Below are 24,865 nucleotides of genomic sequence, written 5' to 3' on the forward strand. Positions count from 1 at the left end.
CCTTAGCTGTCTCACCTATAAGAGAATAATGTTGTTGATAGTTTAATTTTGTGAATGTTATTTGAGTTTTTCTGTAAAGCACTTAGAATACTTTTTGCATGTAATAAACATTATACAACATAGGAGCAAATATTATTAATAGCCTCAATATATAGCTCTCACCATAACCTAAGAATAAGAGTGTTGTGATAGTGAAAAATAATTTTTGAAAATTATCTTTGCTATTTTCCTACTATTCATTAGTTATGCTGATGACATAACATTTATAAACACAGAATAGGGTAGATGGAAAATAGAAACATAGCTAGAATAATATTCCTAATCCATTCCATATAGAAACACTGTGAGGTATTAATTCTTATTATTATAGCATAGATTAAAATAATTTAGATTAAATTAACCAAAGTGACACAAATACTATGGCCAAAGAAGGACTAAAACCTAATTTATCATAACTATAAAGAAATAACTTATTCTTTCTTAATAATTTGTTCACTTTGCAAACAGGTAAAATAAGAAAAATAATAAACACTCTCCCACTGTCGTGCTACATCCCAATCACACTCTGGAAACACAACTTAAGACAGGACTTTGAACACGTGATTAACCTTGTCATCATATGCTTCCTTCTTAGCGTGGTTTAAAAGATTAAATGAGATAAATGAAGCCTTTGGCACTACCACCATAATAATATTTATTATATAAATGAGTGATCCAAAAACAACATCATCTCTTTTTCCCCCCATTTTTCTCTTAATTTTAAATAACTTTTCTGGAGGTGTAGAGAATAAAGACTTATCTTTCTGCTCCTCTCACCTGACTTCTGTAGTCATCTATCAGAGGTGTCTTGTCTTTAGTTACTCCCAGCCCTGAAAACATTGTCTCAGTGTTCTACACCCTCATCATCCCAGTGCTGAATCCTTTGACTTACAGTTTGAGAGGCAAAAGATGCAGCTAAGAAAGCTCTAAAATCAAAGGTAATTTCTTTATAAGACATGTGTTTCAAGATGCTTCTAATTTCTCCAATACAAACACTAATTAAGAACTTATAAAAGTTTTACTAACAAACACAAAATTACTCAGTCAGATATTTCATCAAATGCTTGCTTTTAACATAGAGATACTTTTTATAATTTAAAGAGGTTAAACATTTAAAAGTTTCAAACTTTCTTTTAGGTAATAAACTACTGTTTAATATTATTATCTTGTGTTTTATGTTAAATAGTTTGTATATTGTTGACTTAATAAATGGAGTAAATACTTTTTAAAAATAATTTATCTACATGATTGAATTTTGGATAGTTCACTGCATTCATACAATTAAGTTATAAGAATAAAATGTTTTTCTGTGAATAATTATTATTATCATGCCAAGTTTTAATAAGCCATGATCAAAGAACCTGTAGTGGTGTGTCTGTTACCATGAATTCTGTGTTGTAATAAGCCATAAAGTAGGGTCACAGATATTTCTTCTGTCACTTTTAAGTTTCCCTAAAAATATTTCAAAAATTTGTATCTCTAATAGGTAAAGTTATATCATTTACCTTGGAGAAGATGTTAATTAATTATTAATTCATACCAAAATAGTGAATCTAGAGATGTAAGTTTTAAGCTTAAGTGATTAAAATGATATACTCACTTCCTATTTTACACTACCCTTGGACATTTATTGAATAAAATTAAAGTAGTACTATAATAATTACACAGAAGAACAATATAGCAAGTACAAATAAATCTTCTGCATCCTCAATTCAGATGTGTACACATGCATACTGAAGCACGGGTTCATGCAAAAACACCCAGAATGCAAAGGCCAAGTCTTACTGACCTTTTTTCTAGTAACATCAAAATGTAAGTTGACAAGTCATGTACACAACAATTATAGAGTTCTAGGGGCATTATTCTTCTCCATTCTCTGAAGAATATGTTCACTTTTTTATGTAAGTTGACTTTATTCTCCTCTAGTACTATCCTATATTTATTAATAAAAAATATTGTAAAATGGCTGTTAAGGGAACTTAAATTCATTGTTGCTCAATTGTAAAACTATTTTTTTTCTATTTCCATAAAAAGACAGAAAACTCTAAAAGAAGTGTTTATCATTGTTTAATAGCTGTGTGTCAGGTGATATTCTGAAATTGAATATGTAGATCAGGCATATGATCAGCAGTATATATATTTCTGAAGACTGTTATTGGAAACCAACTTTCCTCTAAACTGAACTTGGATTCATTATTAATGCAATATAAGAATATTTTTTCATATTTTTTTAAAAATGAATTTTGTTGTGGTTGTCTGTGTGTGTTTGTGTGTGTGTGTGTGTGTGTAATTATTGGCATTGAACTCAGGAACATTCTACCACTGAGATATATCCTTTTTAAAAAAAAAAATATTTTTTAAAAAAGTTGATGGACCTTTATTTTATTCATTTGTTTATATGCAGTGCTGAGAATCAAACCCAGTGCCTCAAACATGCTAGGCAAGCACTCTTCCACTGAGCCACAAACCCAGTCCCTGAGCTATATCCTTTTATTTTTTATTTTTCATTTTGAGACAAAGTCTCATTAATTCACTAAAGCTGACCCCAAGCTTGTGATATTCCTGCCTCAACCTCCAAAGCAGCTAGGATAATAATAGTCAAATGCCATACTGCTAGGTTATTGAATAAATTTAAGGTACACAGTATGATGCATATAGATAGGAAAGAGAATAAAGGGGTAAGTTGACACATTCATCACCTCAACTTTATTTTTGAATCTGTTCATCTTTCATGGTTTTCTTTTGAGACATAGTCAGAATCCTGTACCACTGGGTTGCTTGTTTGTTTTTGCAGAATTTTATACACTGATTATTTATGATAAATGAATAGGCAACAGAGAAATTGAATGGTGGTTACAGAATTCAAAGATAACAGATGATCAGTCAAGGAACTGAGTTTAGCAAAGGCTTCCTTGTTTTCTATATATTCCATGCAGACAATAACATACTATAATTTGGTGAACATGAAGGTATTCACTAATGACCTTTTTGAACTTTCAGCTCTCTTTCTTCCATATTGCTTGGTTAACCAATAGCCCCAAGCAGATATTGTGTACATTAGTCACACCGCAAAATATCCTTGTAACACTTTTTAATTTTTCTTTTTCATCCCACCTCATGTAACCAGTGATAGGCACTTTGTTACTACAGGTTAGTTTTCATTTAATACACAATTGTACATATAGAACTGTACTATATTAAATCTCATGTATGCTTTCTTCCACTCACCATAATTATTTTGAGCTTCATGCATGTGGTTGCACGTTTCTATAGACTATTCCTTCTGTTTCTAGGTATGATTCCAGTGTATGAGTGCATCACAATTGGTGTAACAACTCACACATTAATAGATTTTAGTTGTTACTAGTCTGCTATAACAAACTCAATTGTTATAAATATTAATTTATAAACCATTGTATACACATATAATTCAAATTTCTTAAAAGAACTTACCAGCTTTTAGAATTAGAACATAAGGTAAGTGTGTGTTCAACTTTCAGCTCTCTTTCTTAAAGAGAAGTTGTATAGTGGAATTCCAGATTGATTATAATATTTTAGCTGCATATGCACAATTCAGGAGGGATTTGGCTGTAGGAAGTTAGTCTCTTGGGTATGTGTTTAGACTATACCCTGTCCCTGGCCCCTATCTTACACTCTTTTCTTCCTGGTTTCATGAGCTGAACAGCTTTCCTTTGCCATGTGATTTCACCACGATGTTCTAATTCCCCTCAATATCAGAGCAATAGAGACAGCTGGCCATGGACTGAAACTCTCAAACTGTGACTCCAATATAAATTTTACCTACTCTAAATTATTCTATGAGGTATTTTGGACATAGCTATAAAACATTGACTAACACAAAAGCTTTGCTCATTTTTTATTGACTTGCTTGCTTTTTTAAATTGGTTGTATCTTCTGTCAAGCCTCAGTTTACAAATATTTTCTTCTTCTGCTTGTGGAGGTCACATACATATATAGAAAGAATATATGCAATATATGTATATATATACATATCTATATTTATATACAATATAACTATATTATCCCATATATGCTCACATGTTATTTAAAAATCCTTTCTCATGAAAATTTCTCTCATAGTATATTCTCTGTAGACTGTTCTAATTATCTTTTTCTATACAAACACTATCCTGTACAAATGCATATCTTTAACTGACAATGATTGGGCTATTTGTTGTTGTTGTTGTTGTTGTTCTTTGTTGCTGGGAGCCATTAGCCAAGTAAGTATGACAATTTCCTTGCCAGCGTACCCCATGTTGCAGTGACATTGAATGTACTTAACCTTGCTCAAGGACCAAGGCAGATTAGGGTGTTCCCGGTTTTAAGATAATCTTGTTTAGGGCGTTCCCAGTTTAGGTTCCAGGTTTAAGGTTTAAGATTATTCCTGCTGGGAATAGGGCGTATCCTGCTGCCTGAGTTCCCCTTGAGTTCTCACGGGATTCAGACAGTATATTTTTGGAGAGAGAAGCCCAGTGGAGGTGGATTTGGGCAGAGAACGTGGATTTGGGCAGAGAACGTGGATTTCCCCAGAACGTGTTTGTAGATGGCTGGTGTGAGTTCGAGAATAAAGAGTTGCTGTTTGAATCTACAAGCTGTGTGGTGGCTCGTGATTGTGTGCCCAGCCAGACTGCGGCACTTTGTATTGACTGTGGTCATACTGTGGTCTGCAGCTGATAGTTGGGTTAGGTTGTAAATTGTCTTTTCCTAGCCATGTCACATTCACATGGCTAGAAAAACAGGGTCATCACAGTCTGTTTTTCTTCCCATGTTGTCAAAACAGCTCATGTTGTTCACCCTGGATGTTAAACTTCTTTAATAATCAGTAGTTCTTGATTTTCAGATGATAATAATATGTTAAAGACTATAACTACCCTGACATGGTATTTTTTGTGGCATTTTTTTTTCCTTTTTTGGTTTAGGAAATTGAACCAGGGGCACTTTACCACTGTGCTACATCCCTAGATCTTTAAAAAAAAATTTTTAGCGGGGACAGGGCACGATCTCACTAAGTTGTTTAGGATTTCACTAAGTTGCTACGGCTCTCCTGAAACTCGGGATCCTCCTGTCTCAGCCTCCAGAGTCAGTGGGCATGTCTTTGTGCCATTTTATGTTGATCAAATAGTTAAATGAAAGCAAAATGTCCAAAGAAGTATAAATAAGTACTGTGTTTCTAAAGCAGATGTGTCCAAAAGTGTAGTCATCTTTAATCTGCCTAAATAATCATCAACCCATTGTATAATTCTGAAATTACTCATTCCAAATTTATTATTAGTTCTTGACCTTTCACAAATCATTGAGTTTGGATCTGATCTCTTTTCCTAACTTTTCTGTGGCTATATCTGGCAAAGCCACCAAATAAAGAAACACTTGAACATCACACACACAGAGGACAATGACCGTCTTTGCCTTGAGGGTATTGTGGATGCAGTGTTAGCTCTCGGGTCCATTCAAAGAAGCCCAATAAAACCAGATACCAAGATGGCAGACTAAGATTCAAGTGATATGGATAATTTTACCACAATCTTTGTTGCAGGATTTTTACAGAATATTAAAGTCAAAATTTTAGTAATTCTCAATTTTGTGTAGAATAAGTGCAAATAATAATAAGTAAAATTATTCTTAGAATAAATTTAGAACTCTCATTTTTATACAAATCATTCATGTTACTTCTTAAATGAATCATCATTACACACATTCATACAACTGGTATGAAAAAAAAAAAATCCCCCAAACCAGTGTGCTTCTATTTCTACATTACACTGCATTATAAACAAGCTAAAATGTTAACATTTAATAAGTGGTAAGCAAATAATTTTACAAATCATTTTAGTAGAAACTATAGGAAATATGAAAAAAAATAAAACCTTAAATATAGTAGAGAAAATCTTGAATTGAGCTTAATTCAAAATGACAGTGCTCAACGTAGAGAATCTGAATTTATTGTAAGGTCAGTGAAATGTGGAAGGATGACATAAGGTAGGAAATATGGCAATACTAGGTGACAAAAATAACCTTTCATGAATGTCTATAACATCATTGCTCATAATGGACAAAAGTAGAAACAACCCTGATTGTCTTTTAATTGATGCATAGTCATAATAATAATAATGACAATAATAATAATAATAATAATAATAATAATAATAATAATAATAATAGTAAAAATAGCATTATAGCCACAAAATGACACTGTCCAGAACAGGAGAACATATAGAATCAGAAAGTTTATTTATTTTTGCTCAGCACTGCCATGAAGCATTAGTGGATTGGTACTAATGGGTATAAGTTTCTTACCAAGGGGATTGAAACTGTTCTGCAAGCAGAGTGTAAAGTACACACAACCTTCCAATACAATAAAAGTCAAAAAGTGTTTGCTTTATAAATATTAATTTTGCAATGTGTGAATTAATTGTCAATAAGGACTCAATTGAAATGTAATAATTCTCAATTACAAAGTTGGAAATTCTGAAAAATGGAAAGAAAACTGAACAATAGAATGGATCTGGAAATGACTTAACAGGGAGTCAGTTAGATTATGCTACATCTGTTCAAGAATGATACAGATTAGGGTTTATACATAAATATGTTACTTTTTAAATGAATCTTCATTACACACATGCATACAATTGGTTTAAAAAAAATCCCCCAAACCAGTGTGCTTCTATTCTTCATTACACTGCATTATAAACAAGCTAAAATGGCTAACAGTAAATATGTGGTAAGCAAATAACTTTACAAATCATTTTAGTAGGAAATATATGAAATATGAAAAAAATATTTTGTAACATAAAAATTAATTTTCTATTTATATTCTGATATAGATCATTTGGTGAGTATGTTCAAGCTTTCAAATAAACATTTGCTAAACATGTTCATTCATCCACAGGGGACAGCACAGAACCAGAAATGCAATTAATTCTGTTTGCATAATTCCAAAACCTCAGGGAAATAACCTCAGAGAGTTTAAGTCCCAAGTGCAGCCTGTTATAATACAATGCTACCTGCTCAGTGCTCAGTTACTAAAGAACGGCTCATTTTAGGTAAGCTCCTGAGTTTACAAATTTAAAACAATAAGGTTAAAAAAAAAGAAAAGAAAACTCTTTGGAACAAATTAGAGTTTTGTAAATGAATCAGTTTATGCTTTCTTATGTAGTTCCATGAATTCTGAATTTTAATAATAAAAAATAATGTATTCTTCTGAGAACTAGAAGATTGATTGAAACTAGTATTAACAAAGTAATATGGACTTGTTTCTTTTTAAATATGGATTCAAAAAACAAACTTTTACTAATTTTGTTATTATGTGGGGATATACATAAATTTAAGGGTTTTAGTATTTTTATTGTTGTTTTATTAAAAGATAATAGAAATGACACAAAGCAAATCCAATGTGTGAAAATGCAAGTTCGTGTGACTGAACACAATAGTTACTTGGTTAAAAAACAAAACAAAACAAAACAAAGCCATCCACATACATTGAAACCCACTTTCTATTTCAGTTGAGAATCATACACCCATAGAAAATTGTGTATGCATAGATACATACATATTTAATGAAAATAAGTCTGTTAATGTCTTTATTATTGTTTCTCACCCTGTTTTTATTTGTAATATAAATTTTACTTAAATATGATATAATGCAGTTGTATTAATTAAATCATGGTGGTTCCCCATCTATTTTAGCATTTCTCTTTGAATGATCAGGAGACTCATCCTTTGTCTCCAGAATACCCCTGTTAGTAGTCCATGAGCATTGTGGCAAAATCATAAAACATTTCTAAAAAATAGTATTTTTTTCCATATCTAATTAGATAATAAAGACCACACAGCCCAAGGTGAGTAGAATAATGATTTTCCTGTTTAGAGGTTAGTGATATGACCATTTTTGCTAGAACCAGCAGTGGTTTTTAAAACCAATCATGAATTTTGAGGATTGTAATATTGCAATTTTTATCTGTCTACATGAATGGTTTTAAGAACATAAAATGAGTTCTATAAGTTGCTCTCATCTAAAAGTTGGGTTTACTCCAGGACATTTTGAAGATTTACTCAGATTTCAGCCTATAAAAATATATTTCCTAAAGAAAAGGAGGGCAAGTGCCACCACACGGGACTAAATCAGTCAGGGTTACTCCAGATGAATAGGATTGGCGTTAAATAATCAGACACAGAGAAAATACCCTTTTCTTGGGGTTCATGGAGAGCTCCTCAGCCCCAGCTCCCACAAGGGAAGCAAGAGAGGCAGACAAAAAGAGAGAGAGAGCATTCCTGAAAACATCTTATTTATTGAGGAGTACTGTTCCATAGAACCTTCCATCCATAAAAGGTAAGGGGTTCTATTACAAAGGAACAAGAAGGCAGCCCACTCCCGGCTGGGCAATGATGGAGATCCACCTGCTTCCTATAGCAGTCTCCACATTTCCATCACTCAAAGCTAGGGGGCGCTCAGCTGCTATGTGGCAGCTCCTGACGGGCAATACCCAGATAAAGTAAAACTCAGATCCCTCATAAAAGGCATCTTGATGGCAATCACTTATTCTCAGCTACACTTCAAGATTTTATTTTTAATTATTGTCAAAGCAAATAATGTCTCTTTAAGGATTAACACATCCATCTTGATCTTGTTTGGAGGATATATCCTCCAAACAAGATATCTATATCTATACCTATATCTATATTTATATCTATATTTATTTCTATGTGTATATCTATATCTATCTATCTATATCTATATCTATATATCTATACCTATCTATATCTATCTATGTATATATGTGTGTGTATGTATGTGTGTGTGTGTGTGTATATATATATATATATTTGTGTTTGGCCTTACAGATATTTTATGGATGTATATAAGGATTAAATATGTGTCTTTAATTTTTTAAATCATTTCTTTAAGTTTAGACAAGAAGAAAGAAAAAATGAACGTGGAAAATTGTTCGTCCTTGAATGAATTCATTTTCTTGGGAATTACTAGTAATGCTGACCTCAAAGTGACCCTTTTTAGCATATTTCTACTGATTTACCTCATTAGCCTTCTGGGAAATCTCGGAATGATCTTCTTAATCAGAGTGGATCCCCAGCTTCACACTCCAATGTACTTTTTCCTCAGCCACCTCTCTTTCTGTGACCTCTGCTATTCCACAGCAATTGGGCCCAAGATGCTTGTGGACATATTCACCAAGAACAAATCAATGTCTTTCCTGGGATGTGCTCTGCAGTTCTTGATCTTCTGTACCTTTGCAGATTCTGAGTGTGTACTTCTGGCAGTGATGGCCTTTGATAGGTACAAGGCCATTAGCAACCCCTTGCTGTATACATTTAACATGTCTGGCAGGGTTTGTTACTTGCTTATGGCTGGGGTTTACTTCATAGGCCTGGCAGATGCTTTGATACATACAACATTGGCATTCCACTTATGTTTCTGTGGTTCTAATGAGATTAATCATTTCTTCTGTGATTTACCACCACTTTTCCTCCTTTCCTGTTCTGACACACAGGTCAATGAGCTGGTACTGTTCACCATTTTTGGATTCATTGAACTGAGTACCATTTCTGTTGTCCTGGTCTCTTATGGCTACATCATCTCATCTGTCTTAAAAATCCACTCTGCTGAGGGGAGGCTCAAAGCTTTCTCCACCTGTGCCTCCCACTTTACTGCTGTTGCAATTTTCCAGGGAGCTGTATTCTTTATATATTTTCAGCCAAGTTCTTCCTACTCTCTAGATCAAGATAAAATGACATCACTGTTTTACATCCTTGTCATTCCCATGTTGAACCCTCTGATTTATAGCCTACGCAACAAGGGTGTGAAAGAGGCCCTGCAAAAGCTTAAAAATAGAATGCAGTTCTAAATATTTATGATGAACTTCCACCTTTTTCACATGTATAATGATTTTTGTTATCTTAAAATTGTATGTCATTGTTCATGAAAAAAAACAATTTTCAAATTTGGAGTAATGAATGATAAAAAAATGTTTTATTCTCTAATCCATCATGTTCCATTATATGCCCTGAATTTATATATGTTGTTATTTCCCTGTGGTATAAATTCCTGATCTAATTTTGAAAGGTTTTATTAGCTCTTTAATTTACACATTATTTTAATTAAATTAAAATCCATCAAATTTTCAATAAGGGGCTGGGGATGTGGCTCTAGCGGTAGCGCGCTCGCCTGGCATGCATGCTGCCCAGGTTCGATCCTCAGCACCACATACAAACAAAGATGTGGTGTCCGCCAAAAACTAAAAAATAAATATTAAAAAATTCTCTCTCTCTCTCTCTCTCTCTCTCTCTGTCTCTCTCTCTCTCTCTCCTCTCTATCTTTAAAATTTATTTTTCAATAAGTGCTTTTGTGCATTTTAATGCTTTGTTTTCATGGAGAATCTAGGCATTTTTAGAGCAAAACATCTTATAAACTAGTGGAAGGATTGGCCATTAATTAATACTCAAATTCATAATAAGCATCAAAACTTTCATGAAACCAAAAGACTGGGGAAATGAACCCAGAACAAAATATCTAAATCCGGGAGAGAGACTGCCTTGGACAAAGATGCTGAATGTGAGTTGCAAAGAAATGCAAATTGGAAAAAAGAAAAGGATTCCAGGAAGAATGTGGCAATTAGAGAATGCTTGACAGGGTAAGTCTTGTTTTGAGAAACAAATGGTTCAAATGCCCCTTTTCTTGCTAGATCACAGATGACTCTCTCCTAAAGTTATCCTTTATGTATGAAAAGTTTGCTTCCCAAATGAGATTGTGAGGGTCCTTTGAGCAAGAACTAAGTGATCCCTCCCTGCCATCTAATACAAATGTGCTGGGTTTGTGACAAGAATTGGGGAAAGAAACAATAAAATTGAAACACAAGACACTTTCAGTGCTGTTATATGTCAATAAAACAATAGAAAATTTCTAGGGTTTGTGCCTTGAGCATATAAATTTTATAATTTTAATGAACTACATAAAACAGTTGAGACTACCGATGTAATAAATCTGTAAAAACATGAATAGTAAATATGTTGGAAGAAGACAGCATTCATCTGTGCATGTCCATGATACTTGTCTATTTCTTCTTTGTAAAATTGAGATTTTTTTTCTTTAAGCTTGCTGAGAAAGTATAGATATGGCCCTGAAGTGCCATGTATGAATTATTTATTACAATCTTCTTGTATCTGTTACAACTACAGAAGCTAAAAGCTAATGAATGTCTTAGGTTTTCTAGCTGATGTTTTAAAATGTTTCTGGTTGAAAATATTCTTGAAGGGCTGGGGATATAGCTCAGTTGATAGAGTGCTTGCCTTGCATGCACAAGGCCCTGGGTTCAATCCCCAGCACCAAAAAAAAAAAAAAAAAAAAAAAAAAATTCTTGAATTAAATGAATACTAATGAAGTCTCTCTGTCTTTCAAGGTGGCATTTGTGGTACAATGTGATATGTTAAATTGTATCATAAAGGAGTAAACCAATGAAGAATACAAGTTTGTTTTTAATATTTTTTTAGTTGTCAATAGACTTTAATTTTATTTATTTATACGTAATGCTGAGAAATGAACCCAGTACCTCATACTCTAGGTAAGCACTCTACCACTGAACTACAACCCCAGTCCTAGAATACAAGTTTTTAATAAAAGGATTTAAATGTTTCCATCTGTATAATATTTTATTTAATTTATTTCTTTTAGAGGTGATATTTATAAGCAGCAGCATGACTGAAAACTTTGAAATGCATAAAACCTACAAGAACCGGGGGGCATTAACAGATTGCTGCTAATATTGATGCTGTTACAAGTCACTTAATTAACCTATCTTCCTCCAATATGACATCACTGTATTGCAGCATCTAAATACTTATTTAAAGTATTTATTAGAACTGTTATTGGATCTAGTGAACCTGAACAATAAAAAAATATTCAAAGTTCTATAACTGGAAGTTCAAAACTAGAATCTATTGATTTTCTTAATTCTATCATTGTTTCTCTCTCTCTCTCTCTCTCTCTCTGAATTTTTGAGAAAGAAAAACAAATTGTTTAGAATTTTCTTAGGAGATCCTAAAGTTCAAAAATTTAAAAAATCAGCTTGTAGTTATGTCCCATAATACCTCTTTTATCATGGTGTTGTACAAAAATGTCAACACAGCAACAAAGATTTGAGAAATCATAGCCTACTTATTGAAATACTTATTTTCTTCTCTTAGAAACTTTAAATCACATCCTTCTCATACAAGTATCAAGTATCATGAAAAATAACATTCACTAATAAAATATTACCAATGGCTGTAGGTAATGGATTAATATTCCAGTAAATCTTCTATCATTTGATGCCTTCCTTTGTTTTTGCTACTAAAATTCTTAAATCGAAACGTGATGTGATGGTACCTTTTGGTATATTGACTGTGTAAGTATATTGAATAGAATTGAGCAGAAATAATGTCCAAAGACTTGGTAAACCTGCAATTCTGTATTCAAATCAGGCACAGCAATGTTTTAATCTTCTTAGACAACTACCTGCCTCTCTCTAGAAGCCCACTGTGAAGAGGATTTTCAATGCCCCTCTAAATCACTGTGGTACTTGATAATGAATCTTCCTTTCTGGAACTCTGGCCCCCCACTGAAAAAGAGGAAATTGACCTAAATTATTTCTGAAGTCCTTTCAACTGACTTTTCTATCTCTATGAATTATGATTCTAATGCTATGTAGACCCTCCCAACTATTGAAAAATATTCAGAAAATAAAAACAATGACCCCATATATCAGCTTCCAAATGAATTGCACTCATATTTCTGGGCTGGTGTGACCTGGAATAGTGTTGACAATGATGCCAGATAGATGATATGGATTTCACAAGGCCAAATACTTTAATATATCCCTGTTAGCTCTCAATCAGAATTTCATGGACAATACTTAAATGTGTATCTCCAACTTCAGTAGTGCTCAAGTAATTAAAATTTAAAAAATTTAAATTCAATGTCATTTAATGACTTACTTATGGAATGGATTACAGGGTTGTGTGATCTTAGACTTTTCTTAGCTACATGTTTCTGTATTGCTAATAACCCTCTGATTGCCTTCCCTTTTATATATTGATATATTTTCCGTGGAGCTATACACATATATATTTGTTTTTTACATTTTTAAATGATGCATAATAATAGGTGGTCATGAAGACCATTATTGTGTTTTAAAACAAATTTTGGCCTGATTCTCTTCTTTACCAAATTAAATCAGTTTCTAGCCAGGCAAGGTGACACATACCTATAATATCAGTTACTTAGAAGGCTGAGGCAGAAGGATTGCAAGTTCAAGGCCAGCCTGAGCAACTTAGTGAAACTCCATTTCAAAATAAAGCATACAAATACCAGGGGTTGTAGCTCAGTGGTAGAATATCCCTGAGTTTAATCCCTAGGACCACACACATTCAACAAAGTTAAACCAGTTTTTTCAGAGTAAACTCTAATCTAAGGCCTTCTTTCTCACCTCCACCTGTCCCTGAGCTGGTGGAACTGAACACCACTGAACAAGGGCTGCTGACAGGGTCAGAAGCCTCCCTTTCCTAGAGTGATACCTTTTCTAGAATGGGATGCTGGATGGTCTGTATCCACCAGTCTCCTTTCTTGCTCTTTTCAACGTAAACCTCAGAACTTTCAGCAAACTCAGGCAGAAACAGAACTCAAGGTACTACACCCATTGGACCAGGAAAAGACCTCAGTTTACAAACAAGGGCTGGAGTGAAGAAGGGAGCCCTGGCCTCTCAGGTTGTCCGCACTAACCACCATGTCTACTCTCTGTGTCTTGCTGTTTTTATTTTTCTCTCTGTGCATTTCACACTTTCAGGTTTCATTGCTTATATAAACTTTGATTGAAACTGAACAATCTGGAAATATGTTTTAGACTTTGTGGATTCAAGTTGCCGACTTGGAAGGGGATTGTCACTCTTTCTCTGTAATTTGCTTAGACTGATTTTGTTGAGTCTGTTTTCCTTATGGAATGCAGTAGCTGATGTCTCTGCACTCCTCTCACTTTATTTTAAATTGCTCATGCTTGTATTTGTAAGACTGAGTTTCTCTCTATCACTTATGAGTGAGTATAATTTAGAGATCAGTTAATATGCATGTTTATTCATCTTGAGCAAGGAAGTCTTCCTTTTGCTCATACATATGTCTTTGATTAGAGGATGCCTTATAATTTCAGAAACTTAGCAATTTTGCATTGGGATTCAGTTTCTATTTCCTACATTTATAAGTTCATATTCAACCAGGAATGAGTGATTTTCTCACTGACCTTTTGGAGTTTTCTGAATGTATATGGAACCTCTCTTGCACCCAGTCTTTAGATCAGTAGAAATTATTATTATTTTTTTTGTGTGTCAATGTTCACTTTATATTTCCCATTCTCCTGTCATCTTTGTTGAATTCCTTTCCCATGTATTTCAAATCACACAGGAACATAAATACTGATGTAACATTGTTCTGTGTTACAATTTCCCACTAAACTTATTACAGTTTTAATAGTAATACTGGAATATGTTTCCAAGTTTGCTCTAAGTAGTATTAGCCTCTTCTAGTAGTGATAACAGAGCTGCCAGTCTCTTGGCATGTACCACTCCTGACAGATGTTTCATGGAGCTGAGAATGGTTGATGGTTCCAGCCACATACACATTTTTGTTTTTATTTTTGTTTTTGTTTTATTTTTATTTTTTATTTTTATAGTGATGTGGATCAGTCCCATGCCCTTGCACATACTGGCCAAACTCTCTATAACTGAGCCATATCCCCCGCCCCACTTTCTAAAATTTACCCTATTTTTAAAATTCTTATGAAGTTAGTTTTATTTTCTGAAACACTTCAAATTATTTTCTATGCCTCTTCTTGCATATAAGATTTTAAAAAATGATTGTAGTTTAAAATTTTGCCCAGATTTTTCATTTTTCTGTGTTCAAATTTACCACAATAAAACATAGGCAATGAATTTCTGACAATAGGATAAAAGGTTCAATTAAAAAGGGGTGTTTCTATTAAAATGTAATTTGGATGAATTAACTATGTATACACATCCAAAGATGCATGCACCAAAAAATCTAAAATTTATCCTGTTGCAAAAAAATGAATACAAACTAACATATTTAAATGTAAAATCTTAAACTGTAGAACTAGTTGAAGAAAACAAAGGCATAAATCTTTGTAAATTGGAATAAGCAAGATTTCTACATTATGTTACCCAATGCGTAATCCATAAAAGACGACATTTAAAAAGTGGACATCATTATAATAGAAATAGTTTGTTCTCATATTGACATTGCTAAGAGAATAAAAACACAAACTAGGAAGAACATTTCAAATCACTTACCTAACAAAGAAATAGACAGAATAGGATATTGCTACAAATGTGTTTCAATAGCTAGAACTAAGATAAAATACATCACAAGATGATAAAATTCAAAATTGATAAGTAATCCCTTTGAATAGTGATAGTTTAATTCAGACTATTGATACTTATGAATTAAGTTTTTCTATTAGTCTTTAACCATGAAGAAAAATGTATTCCTGTTTACCATAGTTAGACCAAAAGTTCCACTCTAATGTGTTTTATAATTAATTAAATGGATTTCTTTTTCCAGGTGTTACAGATATCTACTCCATTATTTTATAACCTTTACATGAGAGAAGCCACCTTTAACCTAAGCTGGTCCTTGACTGTGAACTTCATGCAGTCACTACTGCATCTGCATTTTTGCATTTTTTTGACAATCAAAATAAAATAAAACTCAATAATAATAGAGTTTCTTAGTTGGTCTCATGGCAGTTCAGTTGGAAATTTTATTTGTGTGGCTTCAATTGTGACTAAATTTTATATGAAGAACTGTATCAAGAAATTCTGCATGCCTTTTCCAGTCTGTCCACCTGGAAGGAATAGGTTATAGCTCTTATTCATTACTTTCCCCAGAGTTCCCCATCCATAATATGATCCATAATATGGAGCATGTTGTGACCTTCCTGGTCAGCATGTATGCGCATATGGAAAAATCAAGTTAAAAATGATATAACTGCCTGCAGAGACCCACAAATTTCACATATCAATTTTCAATGATAGAAATATAAACTTTTCTAATTTAAGACATTTCAGATTTTTTTTTTTATAAGCAGGGTCTTGTTGAGTTGCTCAGCACTCCCCCATTGCTAGGGCTGGCTTTGAACTCACAATCTTCTTGCCTCAGCCTCCTGAGCCTCTGGGATAACAGACATGCACCAGTGTACTTGGTAGATTTGCATCTTTGTAAGAACATTTCAGTTTATATCTTAAATAATATTAAATTGTAACGTTCTATTGTTTTCAAGACTCATATTTCTTAATGATCATGAAATAAAGAAAGCCTGATAATTTAAAAAGAGTTAGTGTTGACAAGTTTTTGGTTATTGCACAAACACTTTTGATTGGCAGCAGAATGGTTAAGGTCAATTAGAAGGATCCTTGGAAAAGGAACTGATCCCTAGAGCTGAGACTATTTACTACTTAATGAGAATTTTTACTTCTGAGAATGACTATATCTGAAAAGGCAGTAAGCCTCTTTTCAAATAAAATAAATTACCCAACATGTAAAATAATCTTCTTTTTCATTTTCCCTTACATTTTACTCAGTCAAGAAAGGTAAGCATCATGTTTGACATTGAACAAACAGGTAAAAACCCATACTCTTGTCTAAAATAAATTTATTTTTGCAGGTATCTGTATGTTTAGAATTGGCAAAGAGCACTTGTAGAAAATTTTGAAAAATGTACTTTTTATTTCACAACACTAATTCAGATGGGCTTTGTACTTTTCTGGCTTTGATAATTGTAAGATCAAATAAGATCAAAATGTAAAGTGTGTTTTAAACTAATGAGGCCATATCTTAAAGACTATTGTCATTTGAAATATTAAAACTTAAGTGATTCCTATGTGGTATGTATTTAAATATTTTGTATGTAATGTCTGGGAATATTGTCAAAGAGGTCAATTCTATGTACCTAATAAACAAGCTAGGACATAAATATTGTTGAAACAGATTGCATTTTATCCTGCCACTATCAAAGGGGTTCCTTGAACATTTTGATCATTATCCTAGTAGCTCTAGATTGAATTAATTTGAAATGACTAAGTAAATAAAATATGACCTAAATGTTGCAAGGCAGAATAGTGAAACTCTTCTTGTGTAGTCTTAACCTGAAATCAGACCCCAGAAATGTCAGTGTTAGGTTAGGTACAGATAATTATCTAAAGATTTTGCTATAGCCCTTCTCATTTTGTGTCTGCATCTATTTCTCTTTTCCTTTTTTTTTTTTTATTTGTAACTGATGCCCAACATTGTACATACTTATGTGAGTCTTCAACACGTCTTTTCCCGTGTAATATTCAAATGAGAGTAAACCTCTCTCAAACATTTATCATTCCTTTAAAACCTTCAAAGTCTCTTTTGAGTAAAAATTCAATGGTGTTATCTATTGTCACTCTCCACCATGACCAACCTCACCCCATACCTCCTAGTCCCCAGTGTCCCAAGCCTCTGTGAACCACATTCTACTCTTGCCTCTGTGAGATTAAATTAAGGCAATTTTATAATCTCTTTAATATTTTGTCCAAAATATTATAAATAATAAAATAAATTCTCGTTAGCTTTCATTTTCTCAGTTATAGAAAATCCTTGGGATGCCCAAATTTTTTGTACAACATAGCTACTTCCTCACTTCTGCTGAAATGAGGTCACTGTACAGACTGACCAGTCTTAGCACATGGTTAGAGGTTTGTATACACTTTGAAATATGTTACTCCTTTTCATCTTTAAATTTACTGAACACCTTATGTGTTAAGTAAATGCTATCTAATACACACCACATCAGTGAGATGAAATGTTACCTTTGTAAGAGTGAATGAAACTACAATAATTCCTGTACACCTTCACTCCCATCTCCACCACGTGGACATGAAAAAGGACACACAGGTAAGACATGCTTAATATGCTGCTGGGCATCTGGTTTTATATTTTGCTATGAGTCAGTCTTGTAGTTTTATATGAGTCAAATAAAAAACTGAGTGGAATATCGTATTTCATACAGTAAGTAAGTGAATCAAATTTTGTGAAGCAAATATATAATGCAGTATACATGAAATATGTAGACAATACCAAGAAACTTATAATTTAGGTCTATAAATAAGGACATAATATAACAAAGACAAATGATCATACTCCCTTATAATCATGGACATGAATGCACCCACATATATAGGTGTAAGGGAAAATGTTTAATGGAGCAGACGAGATCAGCACCAAATAACACAGTGTGGACTTAATGATTTACTATGATCTCAGGAATAAGATGAGGTTGATGCCTTTTCCATAAACAATTGTGTAAATTGAAGGTATGCATTGTAGTTAGATTGCTTTCTGGACCATAGATGTATATGTTCTTAATTTTATCTGTTAAGCTTTCCCAGAGAGGAAGAACACTTAGGATTTCCTTTTCTCAACACTATGAAACTGAATAATATGTATAAATTACAATTTCAAAGATCTTACATGGAAATACAAATTCATTATCCGAAAGTAAATACTATAACAAAGTATCTGATTATCAATATATTATTATTTCTAATAATAAATTTACCAAAATATACAGAAAATCAAAGAAGATCACAACTTGGGAAATACCAGAAAAAAAAAAAAAAACTATAACTCATATGAACAATCTACATTCATATAAGAAAATTATTTAGATATAATTAAAAATATTTACTTCCATTCCCAGCTTTCCCGGGGAAAGGAAAAAAAAAAAACAAAGGAGAGAATTAAATTACAGAAGATGGGAGAGGAGGGGAAGGGGGATAGTAGAGGATAGGAAAGGTAGCAAAATACAACATTTACTAATATAGCAATATGTAAAAATGTGGATGTGTAACCGATGTGATTCTGCAATCTGTATACGGGGTAAAAATGGGAGTTCATAACCCACTTGAATCTAAAGTATGAAATATGAGATGTCAAGAGCTATGTAATGTTTTGAACAACCAATAAAAAAATATTTACTTGAAGAATAAAATACACTTTTGAATTGATGATAGTAGAAAATAGATATGATAATATAGATATGAGAATAGATATCAGAATTTATAACAAAATATTGCAACTTAAAGAAATGAATCATTGGTATCATTTTTGTACATTCAGATTCTAAGATTCAGGATATTCAACCAAAATTAAAAATACCATTATTATTAAAGAAACTCTTACATAAAAAGGCTAAAATTTTTCATATGGGTGCATTTATAATAAAAATATGCAGAACTATAATCTTAGAGTACCAGGAAGCGAGAGTTTTTGTTCTTCTGTGGAACAGGGATATCAGAATATTAACAATCATTGGATTATACTCAAGAACACTAAAACCCAAGAAAGTGAAATGACTTGTACTTTGGTTAAATCTTTCCCACAGATGAAGCATGAGGAGATAGAAGCAGATGACAATGTCTCCACAGTGGTGCAGTTTGTTCTGCTGGGATTTTCTGAATTTCCAAACCTCCAAGGCCTTCTAACTGCAGCGTTCTCCATCATTTACATGGTTATCCTCATTGGGAACAGTCTCATAGTCATAATAACAAGGCTGGACCCTGCGCTGCACAAACCCATGTATTTTTTTCTGTCACATTTTTCTATGCTGGAAATCTGTTATGTTTCAGTCATACTCCCCAGGTATCTGGTCAGTCTTTGGACTTGTGATAGGAGCATCTCCCTACTGAGCTGTGCTGCCCAAATGTGCATCTTCCTTGCACTGGGAACTGCAGAATGTTTCCTTCTGGCTGTGATGGCCTATGACCGCTATCTGGCCATCTGCAACCCTCTGCACTATCCTCTCATCATGAACCCAAGGAAGTGCCATTTACTGGCTGCTGGCTCCTGGCTAGGGGGAATAACAGTCCAGATAGGGCAAACATGCTGGATATTCTCACTGCATTTCTGTCATTCTAACCAAATCAATCACTTTTTTTGTGACCTACCCAATATTCTTAAGCTAGCCTGTGGTGATACTTCAGTGCATGAGGTGTCTGTCCATGTAGTAGTGATATTGGTTGCTACAGTACCTTTTATATTGATACTTGTCTCTTATATCAAGATCATTGCCACTATTCTGAGGTTGCCTACAGCCCAAGGACGTGCTAAGGCATTCTCCACTTGCTCCTCTCATCTGCTGGTTGTAGTTTTATTTTTTGGGTCTGGTTCCATTACCTATTTCAGTCCCAAATCCAACCATTCTGCAGGAACTAACAAACTGCTCTCTCTTTTCTACACCATAGTGACTCCCATGTTCAATCCTGTGATATACAGCCTCAGGAATCAGGATGTGATTGCTGCACTCAAAAGATTATTTCTTAAAACATAGTTTTATGAGATTACTTGAGGTTGTTTTATCTTATTGTCACAGTTATAAGAGAAATATTTCAACTCTCTGAATTCTCCTTTTGAGAGGATAATGATGCCTTCAAGCTTGTGATGTATTTTTGTTATGCTGAAATTTTAGCTTGAAATTTACTCTGCACACAAATATAATTGACAGGATCATCTATCTTCAATTATGCTCACCTAGAGAAAATATTTTCTCCTATATAAAGTTTTAATTTGCATCACACTTACCCTATAAATAATATAAGCAGAATTAAAAATGGATGCATGTCTTATAGTTAAATGTAATAGAAAATTAAATAGTTCTAAATGTCTATACCTATGTATGCTGACAATTGTCTTTGGTCGTGGAGCATGTAGAATAGTAGCTACCAATTGCTATTGATAATGAATGCTTTTCATGAAATGATTAAATAAGTGAATTGATAAGTGAATGTTACTTTGGTTTGCTATAGTGTTCTAGGGGAAAACACACATACACACACACACACATATATATATATATATATATATATATATATATATATATACACACACACATATATATTGGCATCATAAGCAATGGAATGATTATGTGCAAATGTGGAATAAATATCACAGCCTTCCCAAAGCTTAAGTGCATTTACATCTCTTCTTAGTAACTCTCTGAGAGAGTTTCTGATATAATACAATTTCCTTTGTCAAATGGTTTTATATTTTCACATATTTCTTCACATTTGATATAATTTCTCCAAAATATTTTTACTTTATTTTTTTTGTTTCTCTCTTTTCCACTTTCCAAATCCACTCCTATACCTTTGCATATTTTGTAAAGAATGCACTTTCATGAAAATGCAAAGGAAATGTTGGAAGCTATTTTTAGGATTTTGTGAAGTCCACATGGTTGCATTTCTTTATCTAATCTTTCATACCTTTAATAAATTCTAAATTGTTATGAACTATTTGAACTGATATTATAGAGAAAAGTTTCAATCAATAGAACCATAAATGTTCATCTACCCATACCTGATTCTTAAACAATCAGCTCTTTTCATTGATTGTTCTTTAATGTTGCTTCACTTAACTGAAAATTATTCTATTCTATAACTTTTGTATATTTGTAAACATGTATAAAAGAGTGTTACCTCCTGTACTCTACATAGTTATATTTCTCCTTCATTGATTCTTACGCACTTGTAAATATCTGACATGATTTTTTTACATATTGTTGTTTACTGTGTTGATATAAATATGTATACATATATCACTTGCCTATTAATGTTTTATAGTAAAACAAGAATTTGGCACTTGGTTCATGAGAATGACATTGCTGATATGTCTGTAATGATAAAGATGAAGATTATTGCAGTGGTTCATTTTTCAAAATTTAGTGAATCAGGATAAATAATGTCATGGATACACAGTTTTCCTCAGAGTTCAGAAAACTGAATTTTATTCTTCATTTTTGTGAGGAAGTGTTGACTCATTAAATTTCATGTAAGTATGTTTTCTATAACATTTATAATTATCAAAATAGTGACAATGTATTCTTTCTTAACTCCCAGGACTACTATAAGGTACAAATATCTACCTGTAATGGAAGTAGCAAAAAAATATTCAAAAAACTTTATTAAAGAAAATAAAATTGTTGCCTTATTTTGATAAAATTTTTGGAGGAATTATTAGCTATGTTGTATTTTATATTTGAATTCATTGAGATAATCATTCAAAATAAAGAGATGTTACACATTATCAGTTACTCAGAATAGTAAGCCCACTCATTCACAACAATTAGAGTAATTACATATTTTCACTAATGCTATAAGTTCAGCATTGCAATATGTTCTTTGCTCCTAGTAAGATACTATTTGAAATCAATATGTAAAACCCATCAATTAACATGTACAGATTAGGTCTTGAGTCTTGAGGAACTTAAATAGCAATACCACAGGTGTAATGTTCTCCAGTGCATCAGAGATCAAATGAAGATCCTAAATAAATAGTTCATCTTTTCATTGGGATATTGTGATAGGAAAAGTGTTCCCAGAGATGTTCATATCTTACATCTTATGACCTCTGAAAATACATTTTATGACAAGTGTCCTTTGCACAGATGATGAAGTTTTAAATCTTAAGACAGAGAAAGCATTCAGACTCAATCTAATCTCATCTAATCTAATCTCTTCTTAAGAAAAAGAAAAAAACAAGGCAAAAAAATAGAATGCATATGATGACATTATAAGTAACAAGATGTATATATATATTCATAATAATTTGTTCATTTGTGAAATAAACTTAGTTTTAGAGACTATCAATGTTATTAAAAGTTCTGCTAAGTCCCAAGATCTTCCGGGTGTATTGGTGTGTCAGACAACCAGAAGGCAAACGGTTTAGTTCCACTGTAAATCCAAAGTCCTCAGAACAGAAAGAGCAGATGGATAAGTTCCACTCAAGGGTGAATAGGCCAGAAACCCAGGAGAAGCTCACACCTCATTCAAATCCAACAGATGAAGAAAAGCTCTGGCTGTAGTTTGGAGAGAGAACCTTTGCTGTATGTCATCTTCAACTGACTGGACATGGCTTTCCCACATTAGGGAGAATAATGTGCCTTGATCAACAGAACAATATAATGCTAATCTTATCCAAAAACATCCTCAAGGGAAAATATCTCAATAATGTTTTACCAAACATCTGGGCACCCAATAGCCAATTTCCAATTTAACATATAAAATTAACCTTTACAGTAAACAATTAGGTTTAGCATCAGTGTGTGTGAAATGTCTATTTGTAACCAGATTCTTTGTGTCCTTTTAATCAGTGAGCTGGGAAGCCTATTCAATGAGCTGTTTATACTGGATATTATATTTTCCAATGCCATATGATTATTTTCCATGAATTCCAATTCCTTTGTGAATTTCATCATCCTTTTATCATCATTTCTCTATTTTTAAAATCATTTCTTGAAGATATTATTTTGGGTTGTTTTAAAGCCCTTAATTGTGGAATCTTGTATTTGTTCTTAGCAAATATCCTCTTGTTAATGGATCAGAAGGAGTTTCCTATTTTTATATTGAGAAATTTAATTAATTTATTATTTGTAATATAGTTTTACAAGTTCCTTTCAGTTCTGGGTATAACTGAGTGTTAGAACACTTGTCTAGCAGGTATAAGACCCAGGTATAAGAACTTTAACATATGTTAAGATAACCTTTAGAGGAGCATCTTTGCTGCTCTTCCTCATGTTGACTGTGGTCACCCTATGGTTCTCAGCTAACAGTCTAAGCTACTGTTTCATAACTGACACCCTGGTGGTAATGAGTTGAGACTTTATCAAACACCTTTTAGTTGGTGGTGGTGCTGGGATAGGACCCAGGGTCTCACAGATGTTAGGCAAGTGTTCTACCACTGAGCTACTCCTCTATTTGGGTGTAGCTTGTTTTAAATTCAGAAAAATGCATTTCATAATCCCAAGTTATAAGTGAACATTAAAACGTTTTAAAATTGCTTTAATGGAATAAACTGTTAAATTATTATTAGTTTGGAATTTATGTTAAAATGAGTTGTATCATGTTGCCTACATGAATAGAGTAAATACTTCATAAAAAAGTGTGAATGGCGTTCAGGTGTGATTTATAGAACATCTCCTTCACAAGGGTAGATTACTAAGTGAGAGAACCAGCTTTCCTTGACTTGCATGCCTCTTGGTATCTGGCTACTCAATAGCATTTTTAACAAGTTAGTCAATATTTTCTCCTTTAGTTAAAATACATGCAAAATGGTGATCATTAATTTTTAGATGGTTCACTGAATTAACAGTTAATTGCTGAGAATAATATCTGGGTAACTTTAAGCACTTAATAACTGTTTCAACATATCTCCCTCTAATTTATTTATTTTTTTTAAAAGAGAGGGAGACAAAGAGAGAGAGAGAGAGAGAGAGAGAGAGAGAGAGAGAATTTTAATATTTATTTTTTAGTTTTTGGCGGACACAACATCTTTGTTTGTATGTGGTGCTGAGGATTGAACCTGGGCTGCAAGCATGCCAAGCGAGCATGCTACCGCTTGAGCCACATCCCCAGCCCCCTCCCTCTAATTTAAATGCATGCATACCATAGGAATTCCACCTTTATGTATATCTATAAAGCACCAAATAACAAGGCAATTAATAAATAGAAGTATGACCAGTTGAAGGGAAATAAGGACGGCCAGAAGGACATGGAAAGAAGCCGTGGGGATTGAAATTGAAAAAGAATGTATTTCTTGCATATATGTTTATATCACAGTGAACCCCAAAATTATGTATTACTATAATGCACTCAGAAAAGCATTAAAATATTTTTGTCTGAATATATTCTATTTATACCACTTCAGTTTTCGTTTGTTATGTAATCATTTTCCTGG

At 33.0% G+C, this 24,865-nt stretch overlaps 2 protein-coding genes across 2 annotated transcripts; both read left to right on the forward strand.

The window, feature by feature from the left end:
- The first annotated feature begins 8,978 nt into the window (after positions 1 to 8,978).
- LOC124106337 (olfactory receptor 5W2-like) lies at positions 8,979 to 9,917 on the forward strand. Its single transcript, XM_046463944.1, has one exon. The coding sequence runs from the start codon at positions 8,985 to 8,987 to the stop codon at positions 9,915 to 9,917; it is 933 nt and encodes a 310-aa protein (XP_046319900.1). The 5' UTR covers positions 8,979 to 8,984.
- An 8,575-nt stretch (positions 9,918 to 18,492) lies between these two features.
- LOC124106346 (olfactory receptor 10AG1-like) lies at positions 18,493 to 20,465 on the forward strand. The gene is made up of 2 exons (XM_046463955.1): positions 18,493 to 18,510; positions 19,521 to 20,465. The coding sequence occupies exons 1-2, from the start codon at positions 18,493 to 18,495 to the stop codon at positions 20,463 to 20,465; spliced, it is 963 nt and encodes a 320-aa protein (XP_046319911.1).
- The last annotated feature ends 4,400 nt before the right edge of the window (positions 20,466 to 24,865 follow it).

Source organism: Marmota monax, unplaced genomic scaffold (assembly GCF_021218885.2).
Source record: "Marmota monax isolate L192 unplaced genomic scaffold, Marmota_monax_Labrador192_F-V1.1 WCK01_AAM20220418_F8-fsc00503, whole genome shotgun sequence".
Classification (NCBI taxonomy): domain Eukaryota; kingdom Metazoa; phylum Chordata; class Mammalia; order Rodentia; family Sciuridae; genus Marmota; species Marmota monax.